General features: G+C 53.1%; 3 protein-coding genes across 10 annotated transcripts in view; all 3 read left to right on the forward strand.

Moving 5' to 3' along the window:
• Nucleotides 1–2,751, forward strand: part of ULK2 (unc-51 like autophagy activating kinase 2) — a 37,190-nt gene extending 34,439 nt beyond the window's left edge. Inside the window, exons 27-28 of the mRNA XM_082068695.1 lie at nt 668–803; nt 901–2,751. Of these exons, the coding sequence (XP_081924821.1) occupies nt 668–803; nt 901–968 (204 nt within the window). The 3' untranslated portion in view covers nt 969–2,751. The remainder of the gene's footprint in view (nt 1–667; nt 804–900) is intronic.
• A 3,242-nt stretch (nt 2,752–5,993) lies between these two features.
• Nucleotides 5,994–20,335, forward strand: LOC309447838 (aldehyde dehydrogenase family 3 member A2-like). Of its 2 annotated transcripts, none has more exons than XM_082068828.1 (11): nt 5,994–6,017; nt 16,063–16,235; nt 16,439–16,670; nt 16,772–16,857; nt 16,944–17,152; nt 17,280–17,397; nt 17,532–17,673; nt 17,840–18,006; nt 18,619–18,718; nt 19,103–19,338; nt 19,451–20,335. In XM_082068828.1, the coding sequence occupies exons 2-11, from the start codon at nt 16,074–16,076 to the stop codon at nt 19,475–19,477; spliced, it is 1,479 nt and encodes a 492-aa protein (XP_081924954.1). In that variant the 5' UTR covers nt 5,994–6,017; nt 16,063–16,073; the 3' UTR covers nt 19,478–20,335. The 2 variants fall into 2 exon arrangements, with proteins under 2 accessions (XP_081924954.1, XP_081924953.1); XM_082068827.1 differs by lacking the exon at nt 5,994–6,017 and adding an exon at nt 15,382–15,519.
• On the forward strand, nt 6,332–14,946 carry ALDH3A2 (aldehyde dehydrogenase 3 family member A2). 7 transcript variants are annotated; one of them, XM_082068822.1, is made up of 12 exons: nt 6,332–6,437; nt 8,015–8,187; nt 8,391–8,622; nt 8,723–8,808; nt 9,689–9,897; nt 10,025–10,142; nt 10,277–10,418; nt 10,586–10,752; nt 11,245–11,344; nt 12,215–12,465; nt 13,127–13,250; nt 13,538–14,946. In XM_082068822.1, exons 2-11 carry the CDS (start codon nt 8,026–8,028, stop codon nt 13,205–13,207), a joined length of 1,548 nt encoding a protein of 515 aa, XP_081924948.1. In that variant the 5' UTR covers nt 6,332–6,437; nt 8,015–8,025; the 3' UTR covers nt 13,208–13,250; nt 13,538–14,946. The 7 variants fall into 7 exon arrangements, with proteins under 7 accessions (XP_081924948.1, XP_081924947.1, XP_081924946.1 ...); XM_082068821.1 differs by lacking the exon at nt 6,332–6,437 and adding an exon at nt 6,972–7,083; XM_082068820.1 differs by lacking the exon at nt 6,332–6,437 and adding an exon at nt 7,206–7,531.
• Nucleotides 20,336–20,342: the final 7 nt, after the last annotated feature.

The following is a 20,342-nucleotide window of genomic DNA, read 5'->3' on the forward strand; positions in this document are numbered from 1 at the left end:
TTTCCCCCAGATCAGCACATTTGGTACATAAACACCAGGAAATGAGTTCCTCAGCCTCCCAGCCTGTGCGCTGAAATCTCCCTCACTAACGCTCACTAAAGCCTGGAAGCAACAATAGCAGCTTCATCCATCTACCAGCTCAGTTTGAAGAACATCAGCCTGTCCGTACAAAGCACAACCAGTAGCAAACATGCAGAAGATTTTTCATGTAATTGATAAACTTTGCTGTGGAGCAAATGCAGTAACCATAGAGGAATTTTCACTGCTTTTGTGGTGAGAGGGACGTCTTTTTAACACACTTGTCACACAAAAGACACAGGCAAATATTGTGCTTCACCCTGATAATGGTGTAGTCACGCACAACTAACTTGTCGTCTTTACGGGACAATGTAGATATAAGAACAAGCATATTTATTCAATATTGTAACGCACGTAAAGATCAAAAAGTGCTTTTATAGCTTACATGTGCGGAATACACTTAGTTAATACAGCACAGGTGCTCTATTCTCTCACACTTTTTGTTGTCTTACAGTTATAAAAACAGATCAGCTGAATTAAGGCTCAAAAATAGTTTCATAATGACACTTTCATATCATTCCGTTTGAATTTTTCATTTCATTACTTGCCTAACGCAGTTTATGTAACCGGATCTCCTGAATGCTTCCAGGTTCAGTCAGCAGCTCTGGATGAGATGTTTCAGCACACTGAGGATATTACGTATCGATACCACAAGGCAGCCCTGCTGCTGGAAGGACTGACTAAAATACTGCAAGACCCTGCAGATATCGAAAATGTACACAAGTGTAAGTTTGTCGAATAATGAAAGTATTGAAATTTGCATGAAATTAATGTAAAATAACACTGAAGTCATCACCTGTTTTTTTACCCCTCTGTTTGCAGATAAATCGAGCATCGAGCGAAGGCTTTCCGCGCTTTGCTATAGCACAGTGGCTGTGTACGAGCAGTAGGGATATCCCGAGGACCAGATGGTGTGAACATAAGGGACCACATCAGTGATACTGCACTTTTTTCACTACGGCTTCATTGTTGTCCTTGTTCTGCCCCACGTGGAAGATGCTTCTTATATTTCTGTGGTGACTACCAAAGAAACAGCAGCGTATTCAAAGAGGAGAAATTCCAAAAGTACACTTGCCTTACCAATCCAGCAGCTCCTTTCTCTTCCTAAAATTTAAAAGAATCTCTCTTCACATTTCAAATTGATCCTCGTAAGTGTGCTTTGAACTTGAATGATGAGGTTTATTGGTTGTTTTTTTTTTCCTTATGAAGTTTATAGAGTGGATCCTTCTGCATCAGGTACAAAAAGACATTTCCCTCAGAAGATTCCCTCAAAAGTTTGTGGAAAATACTTTTTAAGTTGTCCGTAAGATGTGGCTGAGTGAATGTGGGAAACCCGAACCACGTGCACGTACTGTTGGAAGCTTTCGGGGCGAAGGCTCATGTTGGAGCTCACGTGTTGTAAACATGGCTCAGCTTGTCATACGAAGGGATGGCAAGAAAGCGCTTTTACACTGGGGAACGGTCGTAACGGAAGAAATTGCGTTCCATCCGTGCAGAATCCCCAGTGGGTTTTCAGCTGATGCGGATACAATTTGATGATCTTCTTCCAAAATATTTTGTTTTGCACTAATTTACTAAAGCAACTGTATATTCATTTTCAAAGAACTATATATATATATAAAAAAATAGAGAAAGAAGGCACAATGGACTTGGCTGAATTTCATTTCAGTGTACATAAAATTCTTTTCAGAATTTCAAATGTAGCTTCTAGAAGACTTTCAAACAAACTGTAAAAACTTGTATCCATGTGAACCTTTCCATTTTATACCTATTTGTCTAATACTTGAGTAACTACTGCTCTGGACTTTCTCTGTAATAGCAATGTTGAGCTGGTTGTTTGCTTTTTATATAGATTTGGTTGCATCTTTTGTTGTGCATGCAATAGGTGCATTAGTGCCTGCAGTCTCTAGGGGTGTGATGACAGTTCTCTGTAGTTTGTCTCTCGGGCAGTATTACAATAAATACTGTAAACTGAAAGGTTCTGCGAGGAACCATGCAAAATGGGAAAATAATGTTGAGGTTGGAGATGCTGATAAATTGGTGTAGAATATGTAGAATGTCTACATACAGTGTGTGAAAAATCAGGATTATTATGTGTGCATTTGGGGGGAGAGGTGGGAAGCGTCATTTAGCCTTATAGGCATTATCATTCTGAGCATCCCATGAGATCATCCAGACAGCGATTTGCAAAGTATTTAGGCAGATCAGCTTCTCTGGAAATGGTTCCTATACTTTATTTTTGGGACTTTGTTTTGTTACTCAACTGCTTGAATACTTGAATAAACCATTCTCCAGGACAAAATCATTTTAATCCTCTTAAACACAGTGGTCTGAACTGTTGGACAAAGTTGTACAGGGCTTACACATCAAAATATTGTTTCAGTGTTCGGATAACCATGTGTTTCCTTTACTTTGACAAGAGTAATGTACTTTTTACCTTATTTATCTGTATGAAATTCCAACAGTTAATTTGAAAGTGTTTGTTTATATAATGTTTGTATTTTTAGGTCTTTAATACGGTGTTTCTACCTCTCCTTTGTAATTGCATGCATCATTCTCAAAACTAGGTAATAACTCACTGAACTGTTGCGTAATAGCCTTTTTATTATGGCCTGTATAAATGTATATTAAGGGAAAATAAATACTGACACTAGAAGTGTTTCTATGGTAAAACCAAGGTTCTCTGTCTCTCTAACCGAAAGCCAGTGGTGGTAACTTTGAAGAAATAATCTGGTGGACCTTGGTGCTCCGCTGAGTAGCTGGATGGGCCAATTTGCTCGAGTTTATCTCTTTCACTTGCTTTAGGAAAATAATGTACCACGCCTTTTTTTTTTTAAACTTGGATTTGAAGACAAATCTGGTGAGTATGTTCCTGGGTAACAGCTGTATGTTCTTTCAACACGGTGTTTATTTGTTGCCTCTAGCAAAGAGGAGCTGTCCGGGCTGCCAGAGCAGCAGATACAGAGCTGACTGACAAAAACGGGTGGTAAGTTACAATTTCCATCCAAGCCTTACAAAAACCAGGCTTTGTCCACCGTGTAGCCAATATCCCCCTGCACCTGAGCTGTGCTGTGGGAGCTGGTAGGTGGCTGTTCTATTTCTTAGTTGTATTATCAATTTTTTATAATTTCTTTTTTTTTTACAAAACCCCTTCACTTCTGCCTGGCACATAATGATAAAAGAGGATGAGGAAGGAGTGAGCGGGGAATGAAAATGATATGTCTGAACACGAATCCAAGAACAAAGCGAAAGCCTTAATGCACAAGTCTAGGAGATAGGCTGCTTTTCCCAAGAACTCACTGCTTTTTGTTGGCTTTTTCTTTCTCAGAATTCAAGCTCCTTTTCCTTCCCCTCTTGCCAGCGAGACTCCAGCTGCACAAACAGGAGGAGAAGAAAAGGGCTATTCTTGTTTGCTGCGTTCAGGAGGAGGAGACCAATGTTCACGGCCTGTCTTTCTGCATAAACTCATTCCACAAAGGTCCTGAAGCCGTCCTCTGTCTCCAGCTCTCCGCTCTGAACAGCAGGTGCTTGTTTCTACCAAATACTTCTCTCTTTTTTTTGCCAGTCTTTTGAAAGATAGAGCTTGAAAGGAGGTATTTGGTGCGCTGCTTTTCTAGTTCAGCTCTCCACCATCTACTCAAGCACTACATTCCGTTCTTCTGCTCTCTCCACAGTGTATGATGTTGACAGAGGAATCTAAAACATTTTGATTTTGACACTGGCTGCTTTTTATAAGCAAGAAGTTGAACTCTGGGCCCTTCCTCTGATCCAGAGAATGAAATCTAGTTAATTTAACTTGCAACTAAGATGCTAATAATTATTCTGAGCAGCATTTTTCAGGTGAGAGGTGCGAGTTGTTCTTGGCACTTGTTGTGTTCTGTGTAGTTCTTGCTGCTTCCTTGCACAGCAATGTCAGGTATTACTGTTGTATCTTGTTGTGATCCACTGGTGTCACAACCCTGTGCAGGACACAGCCCGGCTGCGCTGGAAAGGGACACTTGTGTTTTTGTCTAGAGCGAGTAAAGCTGGAAACTGCTGCTTTTGAAGCTTGTGGAGGCTTTGAAATTTGGATGGGTTGGCTTGGGACCCACCTCCTTTGGACTCCTGCTTTCTCTCCTATTTTATGTGTGCTTTTTTAAAAAACTTTTGATCCTTTGACTTTTTTTGCCTGCTCTGGTCTCTGCTTTCCACTATTTTTTGACTGTCTAGAATGCCTTTTAGTCTTAAAGCAGATCTCTTAGCCTGAACTTCCCTGTCCAACCTCTGCCTTCTTAGTAAGCGCCCACATATCATAGCTCCTCCTCTCTGCAGATCAGTGCAGTGTAGCTCTGTAACCCCTCTCTTGAGGTCTTTAAGTCAGCTGGAGCCCAGTCTAACTAAATCTTGGCACCGCTTCTTCGGACAAACACCTTTTCAATAGGCTTTTGTATGTGGCAGGCTCCCCCCTCCTCTCTGGCTGAAAGCAAACGAAATGCCAGCGGTGCTGTTGAGTCTTGTTGCGGTCTTTGTGCCAATCATTTCCATTGTTTCTTTGTGTCGCTTTCCCATTTTCCGTGGCCCCAGCTCCCTCCACAATGCAGCCCACAGACCAGGGCTCTGTACTACACAGTATCTTGTTCTTGCAAATGTGAGATCAGCCGCAGCTTTCAAAACAAGTGATGCCATAAATGAACTGAGCTGCATTTATTCGTGTGGGTTCCTTAAAAACCTCTCTGTGTTGTTAATCTTCTGTGCCTGCTTTTATGATTGAGTGCTGTTTGGGCTGCTGTATCCACCCATCTTCGTGTGCCGCTGGCCGGATTGTGTGACTTTTAGAAAACGCTTGGCACTCGAGACTAGGTAGACATTTAAGCAGAAATTGAGGACTGTCAGCCTAGCTAAAATCTCGAAGTTCCGTGAGTGTGGTGTGTGAGCTAAAAATGATTTCTTGATTAGCTGTTATTTGGTGGACTCTTGAAACCAACTACTGCACAGCTTATCTTCTAAACCAAAGTCCTCCTTCCCCAGGCTCTGCTGGATGCTCCCCCAGCCCTGTCTCACCGCAGGTGCTTTGCTAAAACGGAGCCCAAGAGGGGAGCGAGAGCAAGGGGGTGTGAGGAATGGAGGGAGAGGGGAGACTTGAGCTCAGCTTCTCCACAAAACATCTCATGCTGCTCTAAGTGAGCCCTGGGGATTAGAGCACCCCCGGCACTGCTTACCTCCCGATTCCTCCGGAGTTCAATTACTTTCCCATAAATAGTTCCCTTCCTTATTGTTTCTTAGTGACTGAATAAAAATAGAAACCAGTGTCAGCCCTGAGGCGTGGGGAGCACGCTGCAGACCGTGCGTTTCACAGGGGGCCGTCTGGGGGATTCTTTGGTCTCACTCGAGATCCCACACTGCCCTGAAATCCACTTGTCTGGCCCAGCTGCTTCACAGAGGCTCACCTGATATTTTGCAACGTTTAAAACATCCTCAGCTTGTTTCCTGTCCACAATTGGCTAAAAGATGTCCCTGACAAGGACCAGAAGGGACCGTCTCCCAGGATGCAGCTGCTCTGCTGCTGTCCCGTTCCTGCGAATACCGAGGAGCCTGACGAGGTGTCTGTGGAAGCGCGGCACAGCACCAGCCTGCTGGCCACGGGGATGGACTGGGAGCGGGATGTTTGCCTCCTGCGTGCGATGCCAAGCACAAACAGCACTGCTCCGGTGTGAAAACCCTTGGGCTAAAGGCTGAGAACAGGCTCTGCAGAACGGTAAAGAGCATCTCCCTGTTCCTGCAGAGGGTGACCTGCAGCACCATTTCCCCAGGTGCACAATAAGCGCAAGGACTTTTACTCCGACTGCAGCAGCATTTGTTCCTTATCTAATTTTCCTTAGACCTTCAGACAGCGTGGTGCCTGCACAGAGCTCCTGCCTGCAAGGACGCTAACAGGATGGAGGCGAGCACGTTTGCATCAGGTAACACTCCTGCAAGGAAAGTTCCTATTTCTACCCACGTCTCCTTGAACACAAACCCAGCTCCTTTTCACGCACCACAGCGCAAGGGCTCTGTCAAGCCCAGCCTGTTTTCCTTTCACGTGTTGCCTCCTGCATGTGAGCATTGGCAGTTGCTCTTGTCATTCTCTTTCCAGGCTGTTTACTGCCGAGATTTGTGCAATAGCTTGTGAAATGCTCACGTGGTTGCTGAACCACAGCCCACGAGTTGCAAAGCTCAACTGACTTTGTGTTTGAGGGTAGTCACGGCTCAGGCACAGACTGCTGAGCGAAAGGGCAGCCCCCAGCCTCAGAGAGACACGCTGATCTGGGAAAATGACATTAAATTTTGGAAGAGGAGCATCTGCTCCACAATAGCCCCATGCCCAGGGCAGGAGCACCCAGGTGTGTGCGGGGCAGAGATTTTGCTGGGTGTAGTTTTGGCTGAGGAGCATTAGCAATAGATGGCTTGTGTAAGAACACGGCAGAAACGGTCCTGCATAACAACCCGGGAGGAACTTTCAAATAATCCCCTTGTGTTACTTAGAACAAGTTGCAGCAGGACTATTTTTAACTGGAACGAGCCCAGCCTTGTCTCGGCTCCTTTCCCTGCTTTTTTTTTTTGGCTTGTTTCCCACGCGAGTGCTGTATCAAAGTTAATTTGACTGTCCTGGCCAGGCTATTCCTGTTGCCTGTTCTGCCTCCTCCCAAACACCAACTGCAGCCAGTTTTCCTTCACCGACTTGTCTCTCCCCACGACCCCACGCAGGAGGCTGGGAAGGGGCACCACGCTCTGCGCTCAGCCAGTTCATGTGCTCTGCAGGGGAAAACCCACGGGTGAAGCTTCCCCGTGTCAATGACCTTCCTTAGATAAGGAACCCCGAGAGGGGGACTTTGCCCCCACCCCGAATTCTCAGGAAATACGTTTCTCTGCCCTGCTCTGCATTGCACAACCTGCTGCTCTTCGCACGCCCGCAGGGCAGCGGCAGCTTTTGCGAGCAACGGGCGCTGCTGCAGCGGAGCCGCCGGGAGCGGGGACGGAGCATCCGCCGTGCGGGGCCGGGTGCGGGCTGCGCGGGGCCGGGTGCGGGCTGCGCGGGGCCGGGTGCGGGCTGCGCGGGGCCGGGTGCGGGCTGCGCGGAGCCGGGTGCGTGCGGTGCAGCCGCGGCCCTAGGCTCACGTTCCTCATCCGCCTCTGCTCTTTCGTTCTTTCCTCTCTCCACTTACGCTCTTCCCAAACTCCCTGATCTCCTGCCTGTAGCTTTCGTGCTCCGGCCCCTTCCACCCGCTGCCGCGGCTCGCACCGCGCTCTGCTCCCCCGGGGGGCGATGGTTGAACCGGGGCCGAGCGCCCCCCGGCCCCGGCCGCTTCCATTCTGCTCCAGCCCGGGGGGGGACAGAGGGGTGTGGGCGGAGCGTGGCCTTGCGGCCTCTCCCATTCCACCTCGGGCGGCGTCACGTGGGCGGAAAGCGGAAGCGGCTGAGGCAGCGAGGACCCGGGTGGGCGGAGGGGCCGCGGGCGCTTCCCGGGAAGAGGGGGCTGAGGGGCCCGGTTTGCAGTGGGGGGTCCATGGGGGCTGAGGGGCCCGGTTTGCAATCGGGGGCCCATGGGGACTGAGGGGCCCGGTTTGCAATGGGGGGTCCATGGGGTTCCTCGGAGGGGCCGCCGCCTCCCGGCCGCGCCGCCCTCGGGGGCCCAGCGCTCGCCGCGGCCTTGCTGGGTGATGCCGGGACCCGGGGGAGGCGGCCGGTGTGACAGCCCGGCTGTGGCGCTGCGGTTCGCTCCCCGCGCTGCTCCTTCTCAAACTTTTCTAAATGAAACAGCAGGAAATTATTCGAGACTTCAGAAGCATTAGGGCTGCGTGATAGTGGGTATTGGGAGGTGGGGTTATGGGTGGGGGAGAGTGGCCAGGGCTGTGAGGCAATGGCAGCTCCGACCTGCGGGAGGGACCCGGGCTGAGCTGGGTCTGTGTGTCCCCGCAGCGTGAGCGGCCATGGAGAGGATGCAGCGGGTGGTCGGGCAGGCGAGAGCCGCCTTCCGGTCCGGCCGGAGCCGCTCGCTGGAGTTCAGGCTGCAGCAGCTGAAGGGCCTGGAGCGGATGGTGCGGGAGAGGGAGCAGGAGATCCTGGCAGCCATCCATGCGGATCTGCACAAGGTCAGGGCCGGCGGGAGGTTTCTCCCTCCTGCGCGTGGACCACGGTCAGCCCTGAGGAACACGGAAACCCCAAGGGCTGCCTTTGCGGTGCCAGGTGGCTTTTGCCGACGTCCCCCTTTGTCTTGGATGATTTTGCCCTGCTGCGGTGGGTGCAAGCGGTGGGTGTCTTTGCTGTCCTCTCCCCAAGCTCCCTGTCATTGCAGAGCGGGCCCAACGCATTCAGCCATGAGATCCTGGGCTTGCTGGGGGAGCTGGCCCTGGCCATGGACAAGCTGAAGTCCTGGGCAGCCCCCCAGCCCGTGAAGAAGAACCTGCTGACGCTGCGGGACGAGGCGTACATCTGCCCCGAGCCGCTGGGGGTGGTGCTGATCATCGGCGCCTGGAACTACCCCTTTGTCCTGGTCATGCAGCCTTTGGTGGGGGCCATCGCAGCAGGTGGGGACCCACGGCAGCCCCATCTTTCATGGGATCATGGTTAGGCGCTGCAGGAAGCAGAGTGTGAGGGCTCAGGGGCCGCACTGGGTTTGTCTTTCAGGTAACGCCGTGGTGGTGAAGCCGTCGGAGATCAGCGAGAACACGGCTCGGCTGGTGGCCGATCTCCTCCCCCAGTACCTTGACCCGGTGAGTGCGGCCCCGTGATTGTCTTGGCACCTGTTGTGCTTTCAAAGGGCTCCTGCTTGTTGGAGTCAAATCAGTTGCCCATTCTCTCCAAAGGAGCGTCAGCAGGAGATACCAGAGGGATTGAATTACTCTTAGAATACAGAGACACGTTGATATGTTCTTCCTGTGTTTGTGTAACCTAACGTGCTTGTGTAACATAACGTGCTTATGTAATGTTTCTGCAACGTGACAGTGTTTTGGCATTTGTAACCCTATAAAGAGGTGTGTGTACATCTTGCTGCAATAATTGTTATCTTGGACACTGTGCTGGGGTTGCCTCTAGGTAAGCATAAATTTGCATTGGATGCAGCTGTGCTTGGCCCTTCCTGAGAACCGGCTGCTGTTTGCTCAGTGGCGCTGTGTCCTGGGTTTTCGTGTCCTGCTGAACCACCATCATAGCAGGAGGGGTGTTTCTCCTCGGTTTGTCTGGCAGTTGTGACGTCTGTCGCACTGTGTTTCTGAGGCTGTGGTCTGACAGCAGAGTCCAGCTGTGGGGCTCCCCCCGGGGAGTTAGTGCTTTCTCTAAGCGAGGGGCAAGAGCTGAGGAAGGAGGCGGCCTTTGTTAGAGCCCAGTGCTTGTATGTGCCCTTAGTCTTAAAGTGTGGGAGAAGCTCTCCAGCCCTGGCCTCAACTTTATTTCTTTTAGTTCATGAGGCTCAATGCAGCAATTGAAATGTCATTTCAGGGGAAGGAGCAGAAATTCCGTCTGCTACCTTTCTCCTTTGTCCAGATCCCAATGTAGCTCACAAGAGAGTGCCCCGTGCAGAGCTGCTCCCTTGATGTCTTTGCTGTAAATGTAATGTAAATCAGGGTAACTGTAAGGCTCTTGTTTGCCATGCAGGAGCTGTACCCCGTGGTCACTGGAGGAGTACCTGAGACCACAGAGCTGCTCAAGGAGCGGTTCGATCACATCCTCTACACCGGCAACTCCGCCGTGGGCAAAATCGTGATGGCAGCGGCCGCCAAGCACCTGACGCCCGTCACCCTGGAGCTGGGCGGGAAGAGCCCCTGCTACATCGACAAGGACTGTGACCTGACTGTCGCCTGCAGGTCAGGCTGCTGAAGCCCTCAGTGGGCTCTTGTCCCCAGACCGTGGGTGTTGCTCAGGGATGATGAGCTGGGCTGTGGGGTCTGGAAGGGGCTGATTGTAGAGAAACCATCTCCCTTTGTCCGGCAGGCGGATAACGTGGGGGAAATACATGAACTGTGGGCAAACGTGCATCGCCCCGGACTACATCCTCTGCGACCCGTCCATCCAGAGCAAGGTGGTGGAGAACATCAAGGCGACTCTGCAGGTGAGCGTGGAGTCCCTGGTGCTGCGGGAGTTGTCCCCGTTGCAGCCCAGGTCTGAGCTCAGTGGCTGCAGCCCTGGAGCTGTGGCTGTGGGGAGGTGTGTTGAGGGCTTTGGTTCTGCTGTGCCCTTTGGCAGGAATTCTATGGGGAAGATGTGAAGTCGTCTCCGGATTACGAAAGGATCATCAACAAGCGTCACTTCCAGAGGATCGTGGGCCTGCTGAAGGGGCAGAAGATCGCTCACGGGGGAGAGGCTGATGAGGCCACCTGCTTCATAGGTGCTTCTGGCAGCTGTTGGGGGGCAGGTGGCAGCGGGTGCCTTTGGGGGCTGCGTGTGTCTGTGACTTGGTGGGTGTTGCATGCATGTGGTTGAAAGGATGAGGTTCTGCAATGGGCCACGTTCTTCTGTCCTGCTCACACCATCTCTTGCCCTTGTTTGCCTCAGCACCGACCATCCTCACCGATGTTTCTCCAGAGTCAAAGGTGATGGAAGAAGAAATCTTTGGACCGGTCCTTCCCATTGTGACCGTGAAGAGCGTGGACGAAGCCATTGAGTTCATCAACTGTCGGGAGAAGCCCCTTGCCCTGTATGTCTTCTCCAACAACAAGAAGGTGGGTCTGGGCTGTGCTCCCCTGCGGAGGCGTCTCTGTGCTGTTCCTTCCTGAACGTGGCCGGTCCCGGTCACAGCTCCCTGCAGGGCCCGTATTGGCCCATTTTTTGCTTCTGAATCACAGCATTTGGCTCATGGGGATGCTGAGCGTCCCCAGAGCTGCTGGAGGCTCCCAGGCTCCTGCTGAAGTGCGTTGCCTTTGTTTTATTTGTGAAGTAGAAGGCTAAAAGGCTGAATTTTCTCTTTGGTGCCTTGCAGTCTTTTTTGATTAGTTCATTTTAATACATTACTGGGGAGGCAAACTCCCAGGTTTCCAGCTTTCACCTCCTTCCTCTGAGCTTTGCCACTGTCTTTGTGTTGAGGTTGCATGGAGAGGGCTGATCTGGGTCATCACTTGGGGGAGGTGAACCCAATGGAGTGTCCTGCACAGTTACTGTTCTGGTCTCTTCTGGGAACTCTAATGTTTTGTTCGGTTTTCTCTTTCTTTTGTCAGTTAATCAGAAGAGTCATCTCAGAAACCTCCAGTGGGGGTGTTACTGGCAATGACGTCATCATGCATTTCTTCCTCTCAACATTACCCTTTGGTGGTGTCGGTAAGTTACTGCAGCTCCTGAAATGTTGTCGCTTGATTCACAGTGTGACCAGGGAATGGCAGCAGCTGATTTGTTTCCAGGTTGCCCTGCGTCTGTTGCAGCTGCAGGGTCTCTGTCTCACAGCTCTCAATAATAAATGCTGGGGGTACATTAGGAAAGGGGCCGAAAGAGAAAAACCCTTGGGCGTGTTTTTGGGAAGATGGAAGCGTTTAGTGCAGATGGATGTGAAAGGTGCATCAGCTGCCATGGGACCGATCAGCAGTAATTGCAGGAGGAAGGGTGGGAGCTTGGAGAGAACTGGAACAGGTTACGGAACAGCCTGCGGGAGCTTTGCAGAGGGGGTTTGGGTGTTGCGGTGCTCACAACCTGACTGAACCATCAGTGTGAGCAGAATGGGCTGTCCTGGAATTGTTAAACAGAGGTGTAACCACGGGGCTCCTCAGGAAACCCTCTCACACAGCACTGGTGGGATCTCAGAGCCTTGGCGTGGTGCTTGGAGAGGGAGCTAAACCCAGGGAGGAGCTGGAGACAGCTCAGGGGCACAGGGACCAGCACACACAGGGACACAACAAAGTACTGGAGAGTATGGAGTGAAACTGGGATGGGGAGGAAGGATGAAGGATAGATGGACATCTTAGAGACTGAGAAATGCTGCAGAGAGTAAGGAGCAGTTGTCCTCTCTGAAGGAATATGGAGGAGAAGTTGTGCTTTAAACTGCAGCAAGGCAGATGCAGGAGAGGTAACAGGCATGGCTGCTGACAAGCAACTGGAAATTTCCTGTGTTGCTTCTTGCTGTGCTGGTGGCCTCCAGTGGCCAAAGGTTTGACTGACCAAGCCCCTGTTGTGACCTGCCTGGGTTGTGTCCCTCAGGGAACAGCGGGATGGGCGCCTACCACGGCAAGCACAGCTTTGACACCTTCTCCCACCGCCGCGCCTGCCTGATCAAGGACCTGAAGATGGAGAGCACGAACAAACTGCGGTACCCCCCTGGCAGCCAGAAGAAGGTGGATTGGGCCAAGTTCTTCCTCCTGAAGCGGTTTAACAAGAGCCGAGCGGGAGTGGTGATCTTCGCCGTGCTCATCTCGGTCCTGCTGGGGATCGCAACAGCAGTGGTGGCGAAGGTGAGCTCTGGCCCTTTGCCCTCTGCATGAGCGTGTGTGCCATTCCCTGAACTTTGGCAAGTTCCCTCTTGCCAGCTGCAGTCCTTTCTTAGAGCTCGGCCTGTTTTATCTGTCTTGAGACTAAATATCTGTCCCGCCTGAAGTTACCAAGATCTGCTTCTCACTCTTGGAAGTGCTGTCTAGAGTAGAAATGTCCTCACAGAAGTGTCCCCCACTGCTGTGCTGTTGTTGCTCTGCCTTGGTGGGTGACACCGCTGGGGACCTCCCTCCAGAGGCAGAGCTCAAGACGTTTTGGACAGGTCTTGAGAGCGATTCTTGATTCCTGGTCTTTCTTCAACGGCGTTCTGTGCTGCTCCACAGCCTTGTGGGTCTGTGCTGCAGGGCTGTTGTCCCCCAAACTCCAGGGAGGTGTCAGGGTGGATCAGGACTCTGCCCCTCGGTCTGCTCGGTGCTGTCAGTGCTGTGAGGAGACGTGCTGGAGCCCCACAAGCTGGGGAAATAACCTGCTGTGTGTCTGAGCCCAGGAGAGGGTGTAAGAGCCAACAACTGGCTCAGGCCTTGAAGCCCCAGCCAGGGAGGGAGCCAGGCCCTGTGTAGCTGAACGCTTTCTCAGCAAAGCGGGGAAACTCGCGGCATCGTGAAATCCTTTGGGTTTTCTCAGAACCACCAGTCTGTGCTGAAGAGCAAAGCCCTCTTGCTGGTGCTGGCGGTTCAGAGCCTGGGCGGGCGCAGGCTGTGGTAAGGAGGAGCAGGTTTCAGAGCTCCGCTGTGGCTGTCACGCTGAGGTAGGAGCCTTTTTCTTCTCCTGTGTGTAGACCTGAGTAGAGATTGGGCAAACCCTTGTAAGAGTATGAACGTGGGGCTTGTTTTCCCTGGAGCCGGAGCACGATGCTTTCCCTGTCCACAATAACCAGCAGTCAGTGCATGCTGAGGGGGCAGGAGAAGGGCCAGCTGGACCCTGGGGACGTCACCCTAAGCGGAGGGGCTTTGCTTCAGGCTGCTCTAGAGAGTTGGTTTTCCTTTTTTCAGCAAATCCTTCACAGGACATCGGTGCTGTGTTTTGCTTTCACAGGTGGTTTACTTCTGAAGAGAGGAAAAGGCACCACGTGCAAGTCATACCCTGAGCGCTCGCATTGGGTCTGTTTCCTTAAGCTGAGAAGTCACTTTTTCTTTTGTGCTGGGTTATTTCAGTGGGCTGTCGAGCGCAAGGAGTAGCCTGAGAGAGACACTAACCAAGCGAAGGCTCGGACTCATTTACTAAAACGCTGCGCTGAAACAGAGGGACCAGTGGGCACCAGCTCTCCTAAGGAGGACGCAGAGCAAGAAATAGCATCCCCACCTCCACCCTGTGCCGCGGCTCCCAGAGACACACACGCTGTGTCTGGCACCAAACCGCTCCCTGCCCTTCAGCAACAAACAGGAGCTCGAGTCTCGGCCGTGACCCTTGACGGTGTTTCCCTGCAGTTTTCGGGATGGTCGGTTGTGCTGCGAACAGCCACACTCTCGGTGATGAGCCTGAGACAGACTGTGCTGGTTTTTACCAATTGCGTTAGTTGTGAATCAACCTCGTGAGGTTCCCACTTGCTGTTTAATTGAGGTGAAATATTCGTGGATCCCTACGAGCCAGGATCATCCGTGGCTGGTCAGGAGATGCAGCTCACGCCCTTTTTGGGGCTCCGGGTTTCATCGTGTGCCTGTAACAGTTAGAAAATGACAAAGATGGTACCTGCACTGCCTGTATTTTGCTGATAAAGGTGTTTTGTGCTCATCCAAAAGAATTTCCAGACCTGTTTAGAGAAGCGGGAATTGCAAAGTGCCTTGTTGTGGGTTCGTCCACATGGACGCCCAAGCCCTGCACAGCCACGCACTTGCTCCCCTAGTGGGACAAGGGAGAAGATCAGAACAGTAAAAGTGAGAAAACTTGTAGGTTGAGATAAAGTTTCATAGGTAAAGTGAAACCTGGGCGCATGAGCGAGCAAATTAAGGGATTTATTCACTACTTCCCCTTGTTGGGCGGATGTTCAGCCATCCCCGGGAATGCCGGGCTCCATCACATGTGACAGCACCACCCTGCGATGAAGAAACTGAGCGACTATGATGAAAATTAACTCCATCCCAGCCAAAACCAGTACAAACCCGTTCTGGTCCTCCAAGGGAAAACGGTTGGTGAAAGAGTGTGTACTCCTGTGTGTTTGAGCTGCTGGGTCTGCTGTAATCTTGCATTGGGAGATAATATGGGGCTTGGGGCAAGGATGCTGGAGAAATTTAAGGGGAAAGGAACTTGGAAATATTAATGTTTAAATAAGACAAAATTAAAAATTATTAAATGAAATTACTCACTATAGAGTAGAAAATTATATTTACTGTGCAATAGGTGGGATTTCATCATGTCTGGTGAAAATCCATGCGCTAAGCATTTTTAATAATGATGCGTTTTGCAAGTACTAAATAAACAGAATTTAAATAACAGAGCGTGGTAAGTCCCTGCAGTCTCCTGGGGAATCCTGCCCGTCTCTTGCCTCTCCCGGCTCTGGCCACAGCTTGGCTGAACGTCACACATGTTGCGAGGTGCCTCTGTCCCGCAAGGGGCTGCGTGTCCCCAGCGCGGTGACCCCCTGCTCGTGGGGCGGGACCCCCCGGAGCCAGGCAAAGCTGGGGCTGCTTCTCCTCTGCAAATCCACCCCCCGACTGCCTCTCATCTGCTGGCACCACCAGCCGGGGGTTTGTTCAGATCCGGATGACAACGGGGGCGCGTTCGGCTGCAGCCGCGTGTTGGACGCGCTGCCCCGGCCTTGTGCGCCCAACTTGGGCAAAGCCACGTGGCCGCGCAATCCCGTGCGGGCAGCTGAGTCCCTGTCCCATCTGAATGCGGGGACCCGGGGCTGGTGGATACATCTGGATGTCTCTGGGCAAAGGGCGGTTTGTGTTTGGCAAGAGCCCTGGGCCCGGGCCAGCTCTGCGCTCGTGGGAGGAGAGATCGCTCCGTCAGGGGAAGGGCTTGCGCCTGCTCGCACTGGCTGCAGGAGAACGGCGGAGACAGAGGCTCCTCTGAAGGTAACTTGCTTTTTTGCCTTCTTTTTTAATGAGTCATCTGCTTTCTCGGTCAGGATCGGGGCAGTCGCACAGCTGTGTCAGGGGGCAGGGAAGAGCAGAGTTTAATGCTTGCGAGGGGACTTTGGTGTCTCCTTTGGTCAGGCAGGTCCCTCGTCCTGACCGAAAGCGAGAGGCGGCTCCCCGGAAGCAAAGTGAAATCTCTGCGATGTTTTGTCATGTTTCTGCAAAGCCACATGAGGATCTTGTGGTTATGGGGAAGACGGGTGGAGGCTGAATCTGGGCACGCAGCTCTGCTTCCAGCCCAGCCCACGGTTATCTCCGTGTTTTGGCACCTTGAGAGCAGAGGGTGGGGTGGCTGGTGGGTTTAAGGGTGTCCCTGAGCTAGGAGAAAATCTACAAGCCATGTGGTTGCCATGGGAGGTGCCCAATGCTGGGGCATGGGAGGGGGTGATCCCCAAGGAGGCAGCCACTGAAGGAGGAGAACATCTGATCTGAGCAGCCCCTGGTGGCTCCATAGTGACCTGGGTCTGTGTGTCCCCGCAGCGTGAGCGGCCATGGAGAGGATGCAGCGGGTGGTCGGGCAGGCGAGAGCCGCCTTCAGGTCCGGCCGGAGCCGCTCGCTGGAGTTCAGGCTGCAGCAGCTGAAGGGCCTGGAGCGGATGGTGCGGGAGAGGGAGCAGGAGATCCTGGCAGCCATCCATGCGGATCTGCACAAGGTCAGGGCCGGCGGGAGGTTTCTCCCTTCTGCGCGTGGACCACGGTCAGCCCTGAGGAACACGGAAACCCCAAGGGCTGCCTTTGCGGTGCCAGGTGGCTTTTGCCCATGTCCCCCTTTGTCTTGGATGATTTTGCCCTGCTGCGGTGGGTGCAAGCGGTGGGTGTCTTTGCTGTCCTCTCCCCAAGCTCCCTGTCATTGCAGAGCGGGCCCAACGCATTCAGCCATGAGATCCTGGGCTTGCTGGGGGAGCTGGCCCTGGCCATGGACAAGCTGAAGTCCTGGGCAGCCCCCCAGCCCGTGAAGAAGAACCTGCTGACGCTGCGGGACGAGGCGTACATCTGCCCCGAGCCGCTGGGGGTGGTGCTGATCATCGGCGCCTGGAACTACCCCTTTCTCCTGGTCATGCAGCCTTTGGTGGGGGCCATCGCAGCAGGTGGGGACTCGCCACGTCCCCGTCCTTCATGGGGCCACGGGCAGAAGCTGTGGGAGCGGCGAGTGAGGAGCTTCAGGGGCTTCAATAGGTTTGTCTTGCAGGCAACGCCGCAGTGGTGAAACCGTCAGAGATCAGTGAGAACACGGCTCGGCTGGTGGCCGATCTCCTCCCCCAGTACCTTGACCCGGTGGGTGCGGCCCCATATCAGTCCCCAGGTTTCTTTGCTGCAGTGATGCGCTGGGTTGGGGTGACCCCGACACCCTGGTCCCACAGGAGCTGTACCCCGTGGTCACTGGAGGAGTGCCTGAGACCACAGAGCTGCTCAAGGAGCGGTTCGATCACATCCTCTACACCGGCAACTCCGCCGTGGGCAAAATCGTGATGGCAGCGGCCGCCAAGCACCTGACGCCCGTCACCCTGGAGCTGGGCGGAAAGAGCCCCTGCTACATCGACAAGGACTGTGACCTGACTGTCGCCTGCAGGTCAGGCTGCTGAAGCCCTCAGTGGGCTCTTGTCCCCAGACCGTGGGTGTTGCTCAGGGATGATGAGCTGGGCTGTGGGGTCTGGAAGGGGCTGATTGTAGAGAAACCATCTCCCTTTGTCCGGCAGGCGGATAACGTGGGGGAAATACATGAACTGTGGGCAAACGTGCATCGCCCCGGACTACATCCTCTGCGACCCGTCCATCCAGAGCAAGGTGGTGGAGAACATCAAGGCGACTCTGCAGGTGAGCGTGGAGTCCCTGGTGCTGCGGGAGTTGTCCCCGTTGCAGCCCAGGTCTGAGCTCAGTGGCTGCAGCCCTGGAGCTGTGGCTGTGGGGAGGTGTGTTGAGGGCTTTGGTTCTGCTGTGCCCTTTGGCAGGAATTCTATGGGGAAGATGTGAAGTCGTCTCCGGATTACGAAAGGATCATCAACAAGCGTCACTTCCAGAGGATCGTGGGCCTGCTGAAGGGGCAGAAGATCGCTCACGGGGGAGAGGCTGATGAGGCCACCTGCTTCATAGGTGCTTCTGGCAGCTGTTGGGGGGCAGGTGGCAGCGGGTGCCTTTGGGGGTGCGTGTGTCTGTGACTTGGTGGGTGTTGCATGCATGTGGTTGAAAGGATGAGGTTCTGCAATGGGCCACGTTCTTCTGTCCTGCTCACGCCATCTCTTGCCCTTGTTTGCCTCAGCACCGACCATCCTCACCGACGTTTCTCCAGAGTCAAAGGTGATGGAAGAAGAAATCTTTGGACCGGTCCTTCCCATTCTGACCGTGAAGAGCGTGGACGAAGCCATTGAGTTCATCAACTGTCGGGAGAAGCCCCTTGCCCTGTACGTCTTCTCCAACAACAAGAAGGTGGGTCTGGGCTGTGCTCCCCTGCGGAGGCGTCTCTGTGCTGTTCCTTCCTGAACGTGGCCGGTCCCGGTCACAGCTTCCTGCAGGGCCCGTATTGGCCCATTTTTGCTTCCGAATCACAGCATTTGGCTCATGGAGATGCTGAGCGTCCCCAGAGCTGCTGGAGGCTCCCAGGCTCCTGCTGAAAGCCCCTGCGTTTGCAGAGCTCCCGTGTGTCTCCCACCCACACTGCTGATTGCTGGTTCCTTGCACATCTGCCCCTGCTCCAGGCTCTGTTGTGCCAGCTCAGGAATTTAGGTCAGGGCTTTGCCCCCACACAACCACCCTCAGTGTGGGTGGGAGGGCTGAGCAGCACCCAGGTGCTGGTCAATGCACCAGCGCCTCCAGCCCATCCTGCTGAGATGGAGCCTTTTCATTGCATGGCTGTTCCAGCTGGACAGATCTTGTCCTTAAGTGATATAAACCTGCCCCATCTCAGGGAACAAGGCACAGCCTGCTTCCAGAAAGGGGGACACGGGCCTCACCCTGACACCCCCATCTCTTGTGGACAGCATGGTGTTGGTGGCCTCTCTTGATTTCCCTCTGTTCTGTGCCATCTCTCACCCTGGGCAGCTGATCAGACGGGTGATATTGGAGACCTCCAGTGGCGGCATGACGGCCAACGACGTCTTCATGCACTCCCTCGTTCCGGACATGCCCTTCGGTGGCGTGGGTGAGTCCCTGCTGTCCCCTGTGCTTGGCCTCAGCCTTCCCACAGCAGCCTGTGGCCCAGGTCCCCTCCATTTGGAAATTCAGGAAATCTCGGCTGTTTTCTCCCATTAATACTATTCGCACTGCTGAGTTTCTTTGCAAAAAGCCTCATTAGTCATGGAAGCGGTGTGGTGGTACATCTGTCCGCAGCTCTGGTTCTGCTGTGGGATGAAGTTGCCCATGGCCAAGTGGCTGGTTGAGTTTCCACGGTCACTGTAGAGCAGCTGCTCTAGGCATGAGAAGCACCGCAACCAAGCTTAAGGGTGTCCTGGGGGCTGCTAAGTAGAATTTAAGAAATGCAGCTGTCTCCGTGCACAGTGTGACCCGCCTGGGTTGTGTCCCTCAGGGAACAGCGGGATGGGCGCCTACCACGGCAAGCACAGCTTTGACACCTTCTCCCACCGCCGCGCCTGCCTGATCAAGGACCTGAAGATGGAGAGTATGAACAACCTGCGGTACCCACCCGGCAGCCAGAAGAAGGTGGATTTGGCCAAGTTCTTCCTCCTGAAGCGGTTTAACAAGGGCCGAGTGGCACTGGTGATCTTGGCCGTGCTGGGGATCGTGGCAGCGGTGGTGGCGAAGGTGAGCTCTGGCTCTGTCCCTGAGCCCCACCTGGTCTCAGCTTCCATCACCCTGTTCCCTCTGGCTCTGCTCCCTCCCTGTGCCACTCATCCTCATTTCTGTGCCTCTCCAGATGGTGTCCGCTGGACGAGAGGGGTGACCAGCACCCAGCAGCACACCGGACCCATAACCCATCACTCACGCCTTGCAATCCTCGTGCTGAACGTTCTTTTCTGCAATTTCTTTTCTTCCGAGACAGCCAATGCACTGAAGAGGTAGAAGCAAGTAAAACACACCTAAAGCAGAGAAGCTCTGACCTGGGCGTTGCAGTTGCTGCTGAAACTCCAGAATTGATGCAGACATACAACTGGTCACGCAGCAGCAGGTGGAAGGAGGCAGAATGTGCCCCGCTCTGCAAACAGGAGCCCAGCCGAAAGCTCTTGGGGAATCATTTGCCACAAGGATATCAAAACAAAGCCAGTTGTTACTGAGCCCGTTGTCTACGTAACGTCTCACATGATCCCCATCCAAAGCTGTTTCACAACAATAAGCCTAACAAAGCGTGGGTCTTACTGGTGGGGACAGTCCAGGCTGGTTGTCCCCAGCAGAGAGGGAAAGAGCCTCTGGGAACCTGCAGCATCCCGGCCTTGACAGCACTCGCGACAGGGTGATGTCTCGTTGTAGGGAACACACCTTCAGCCACCGGCGTGTGCACAGGCTCCCTGAGGTGACAACCAAAGTCTTCTGAGCGGTGACCACACTCTGCCCAAGGACTCAAGGAGCACCAGGGAGCGTGGCACTGCTGGTGCGCTGCGTTTGGGGCTGCTGGGGACAACAACGGGGACATTAGTCTGCTCAGAGCCCCAGGTCTGGGAAGTCCTTGGTCTGAGCAGCCAGCCATCTCATCTGTAATTTAATTTTGATTATTTTACTGGTTTACTGGTGGGCTTTTACCTCTGAACGTGTAACTGACAGCTGACCTTGAGCCTCGCTGAATAAACCCCGTGTGTTACTGTGACGGCCGC

The sequence above is a fragment of the Streptopelia decaocto genome, assembly GCF_964273445.1.
Source record: "Streptopelia decaocto genome assembly, chromosome: 18".
Taxonomy (NCBI): domain Eukaryota; kingdom Metazoa; phylum Chordata; class Aves; order Columbiformes; family Columbidae; genus Streptopelia; species Streptopelia decaocto.

Coding starts and splice junctions, on each gene's coding strand:
- ALDH3A2 (XM_082068822.1), top strand. CDS start 8,026: ATGGAGAGGATGCAGCGGGTGGTCGGGCAGGCGAGAGCCGCCTTCCGG. Junction 8,188..8,390: donor TCCATGCGGATCTGCACAAG/GTCAGGGCCGGC, acceptor CTGTCATTGCAG/AGCGGGCCCAACGCATTCAG. Junction 10,143..10,276: donor ACATCAAGGCGACTCTGCAG/GTGAGCGTGGAG, acceptor GCCCTTTGGCAG/GAATTCTATGGGGAAGATGT.
- LOC309447838 (XM_082068828.1), top strand. CDS start 16,074: ATGGAGAGGATGCAGCGGGTGGTCGGGCAGGCGAGAGCCGCCTTCAGG. Junction 17,674..17,839: donor TGAGGCCACCTGCTTCATAG/GTGCTTCTGGCA, acceptor TGTTTGCCTCAG/CACCGACCATCCTCACCGAC. Junction 18,007..18,618: donor TCTTCTCCAACAACAAGAAG/GTGGGTCTGGGC, acceptor CACCCTGGGCAG/CTGATCAGACGGGTGATATT.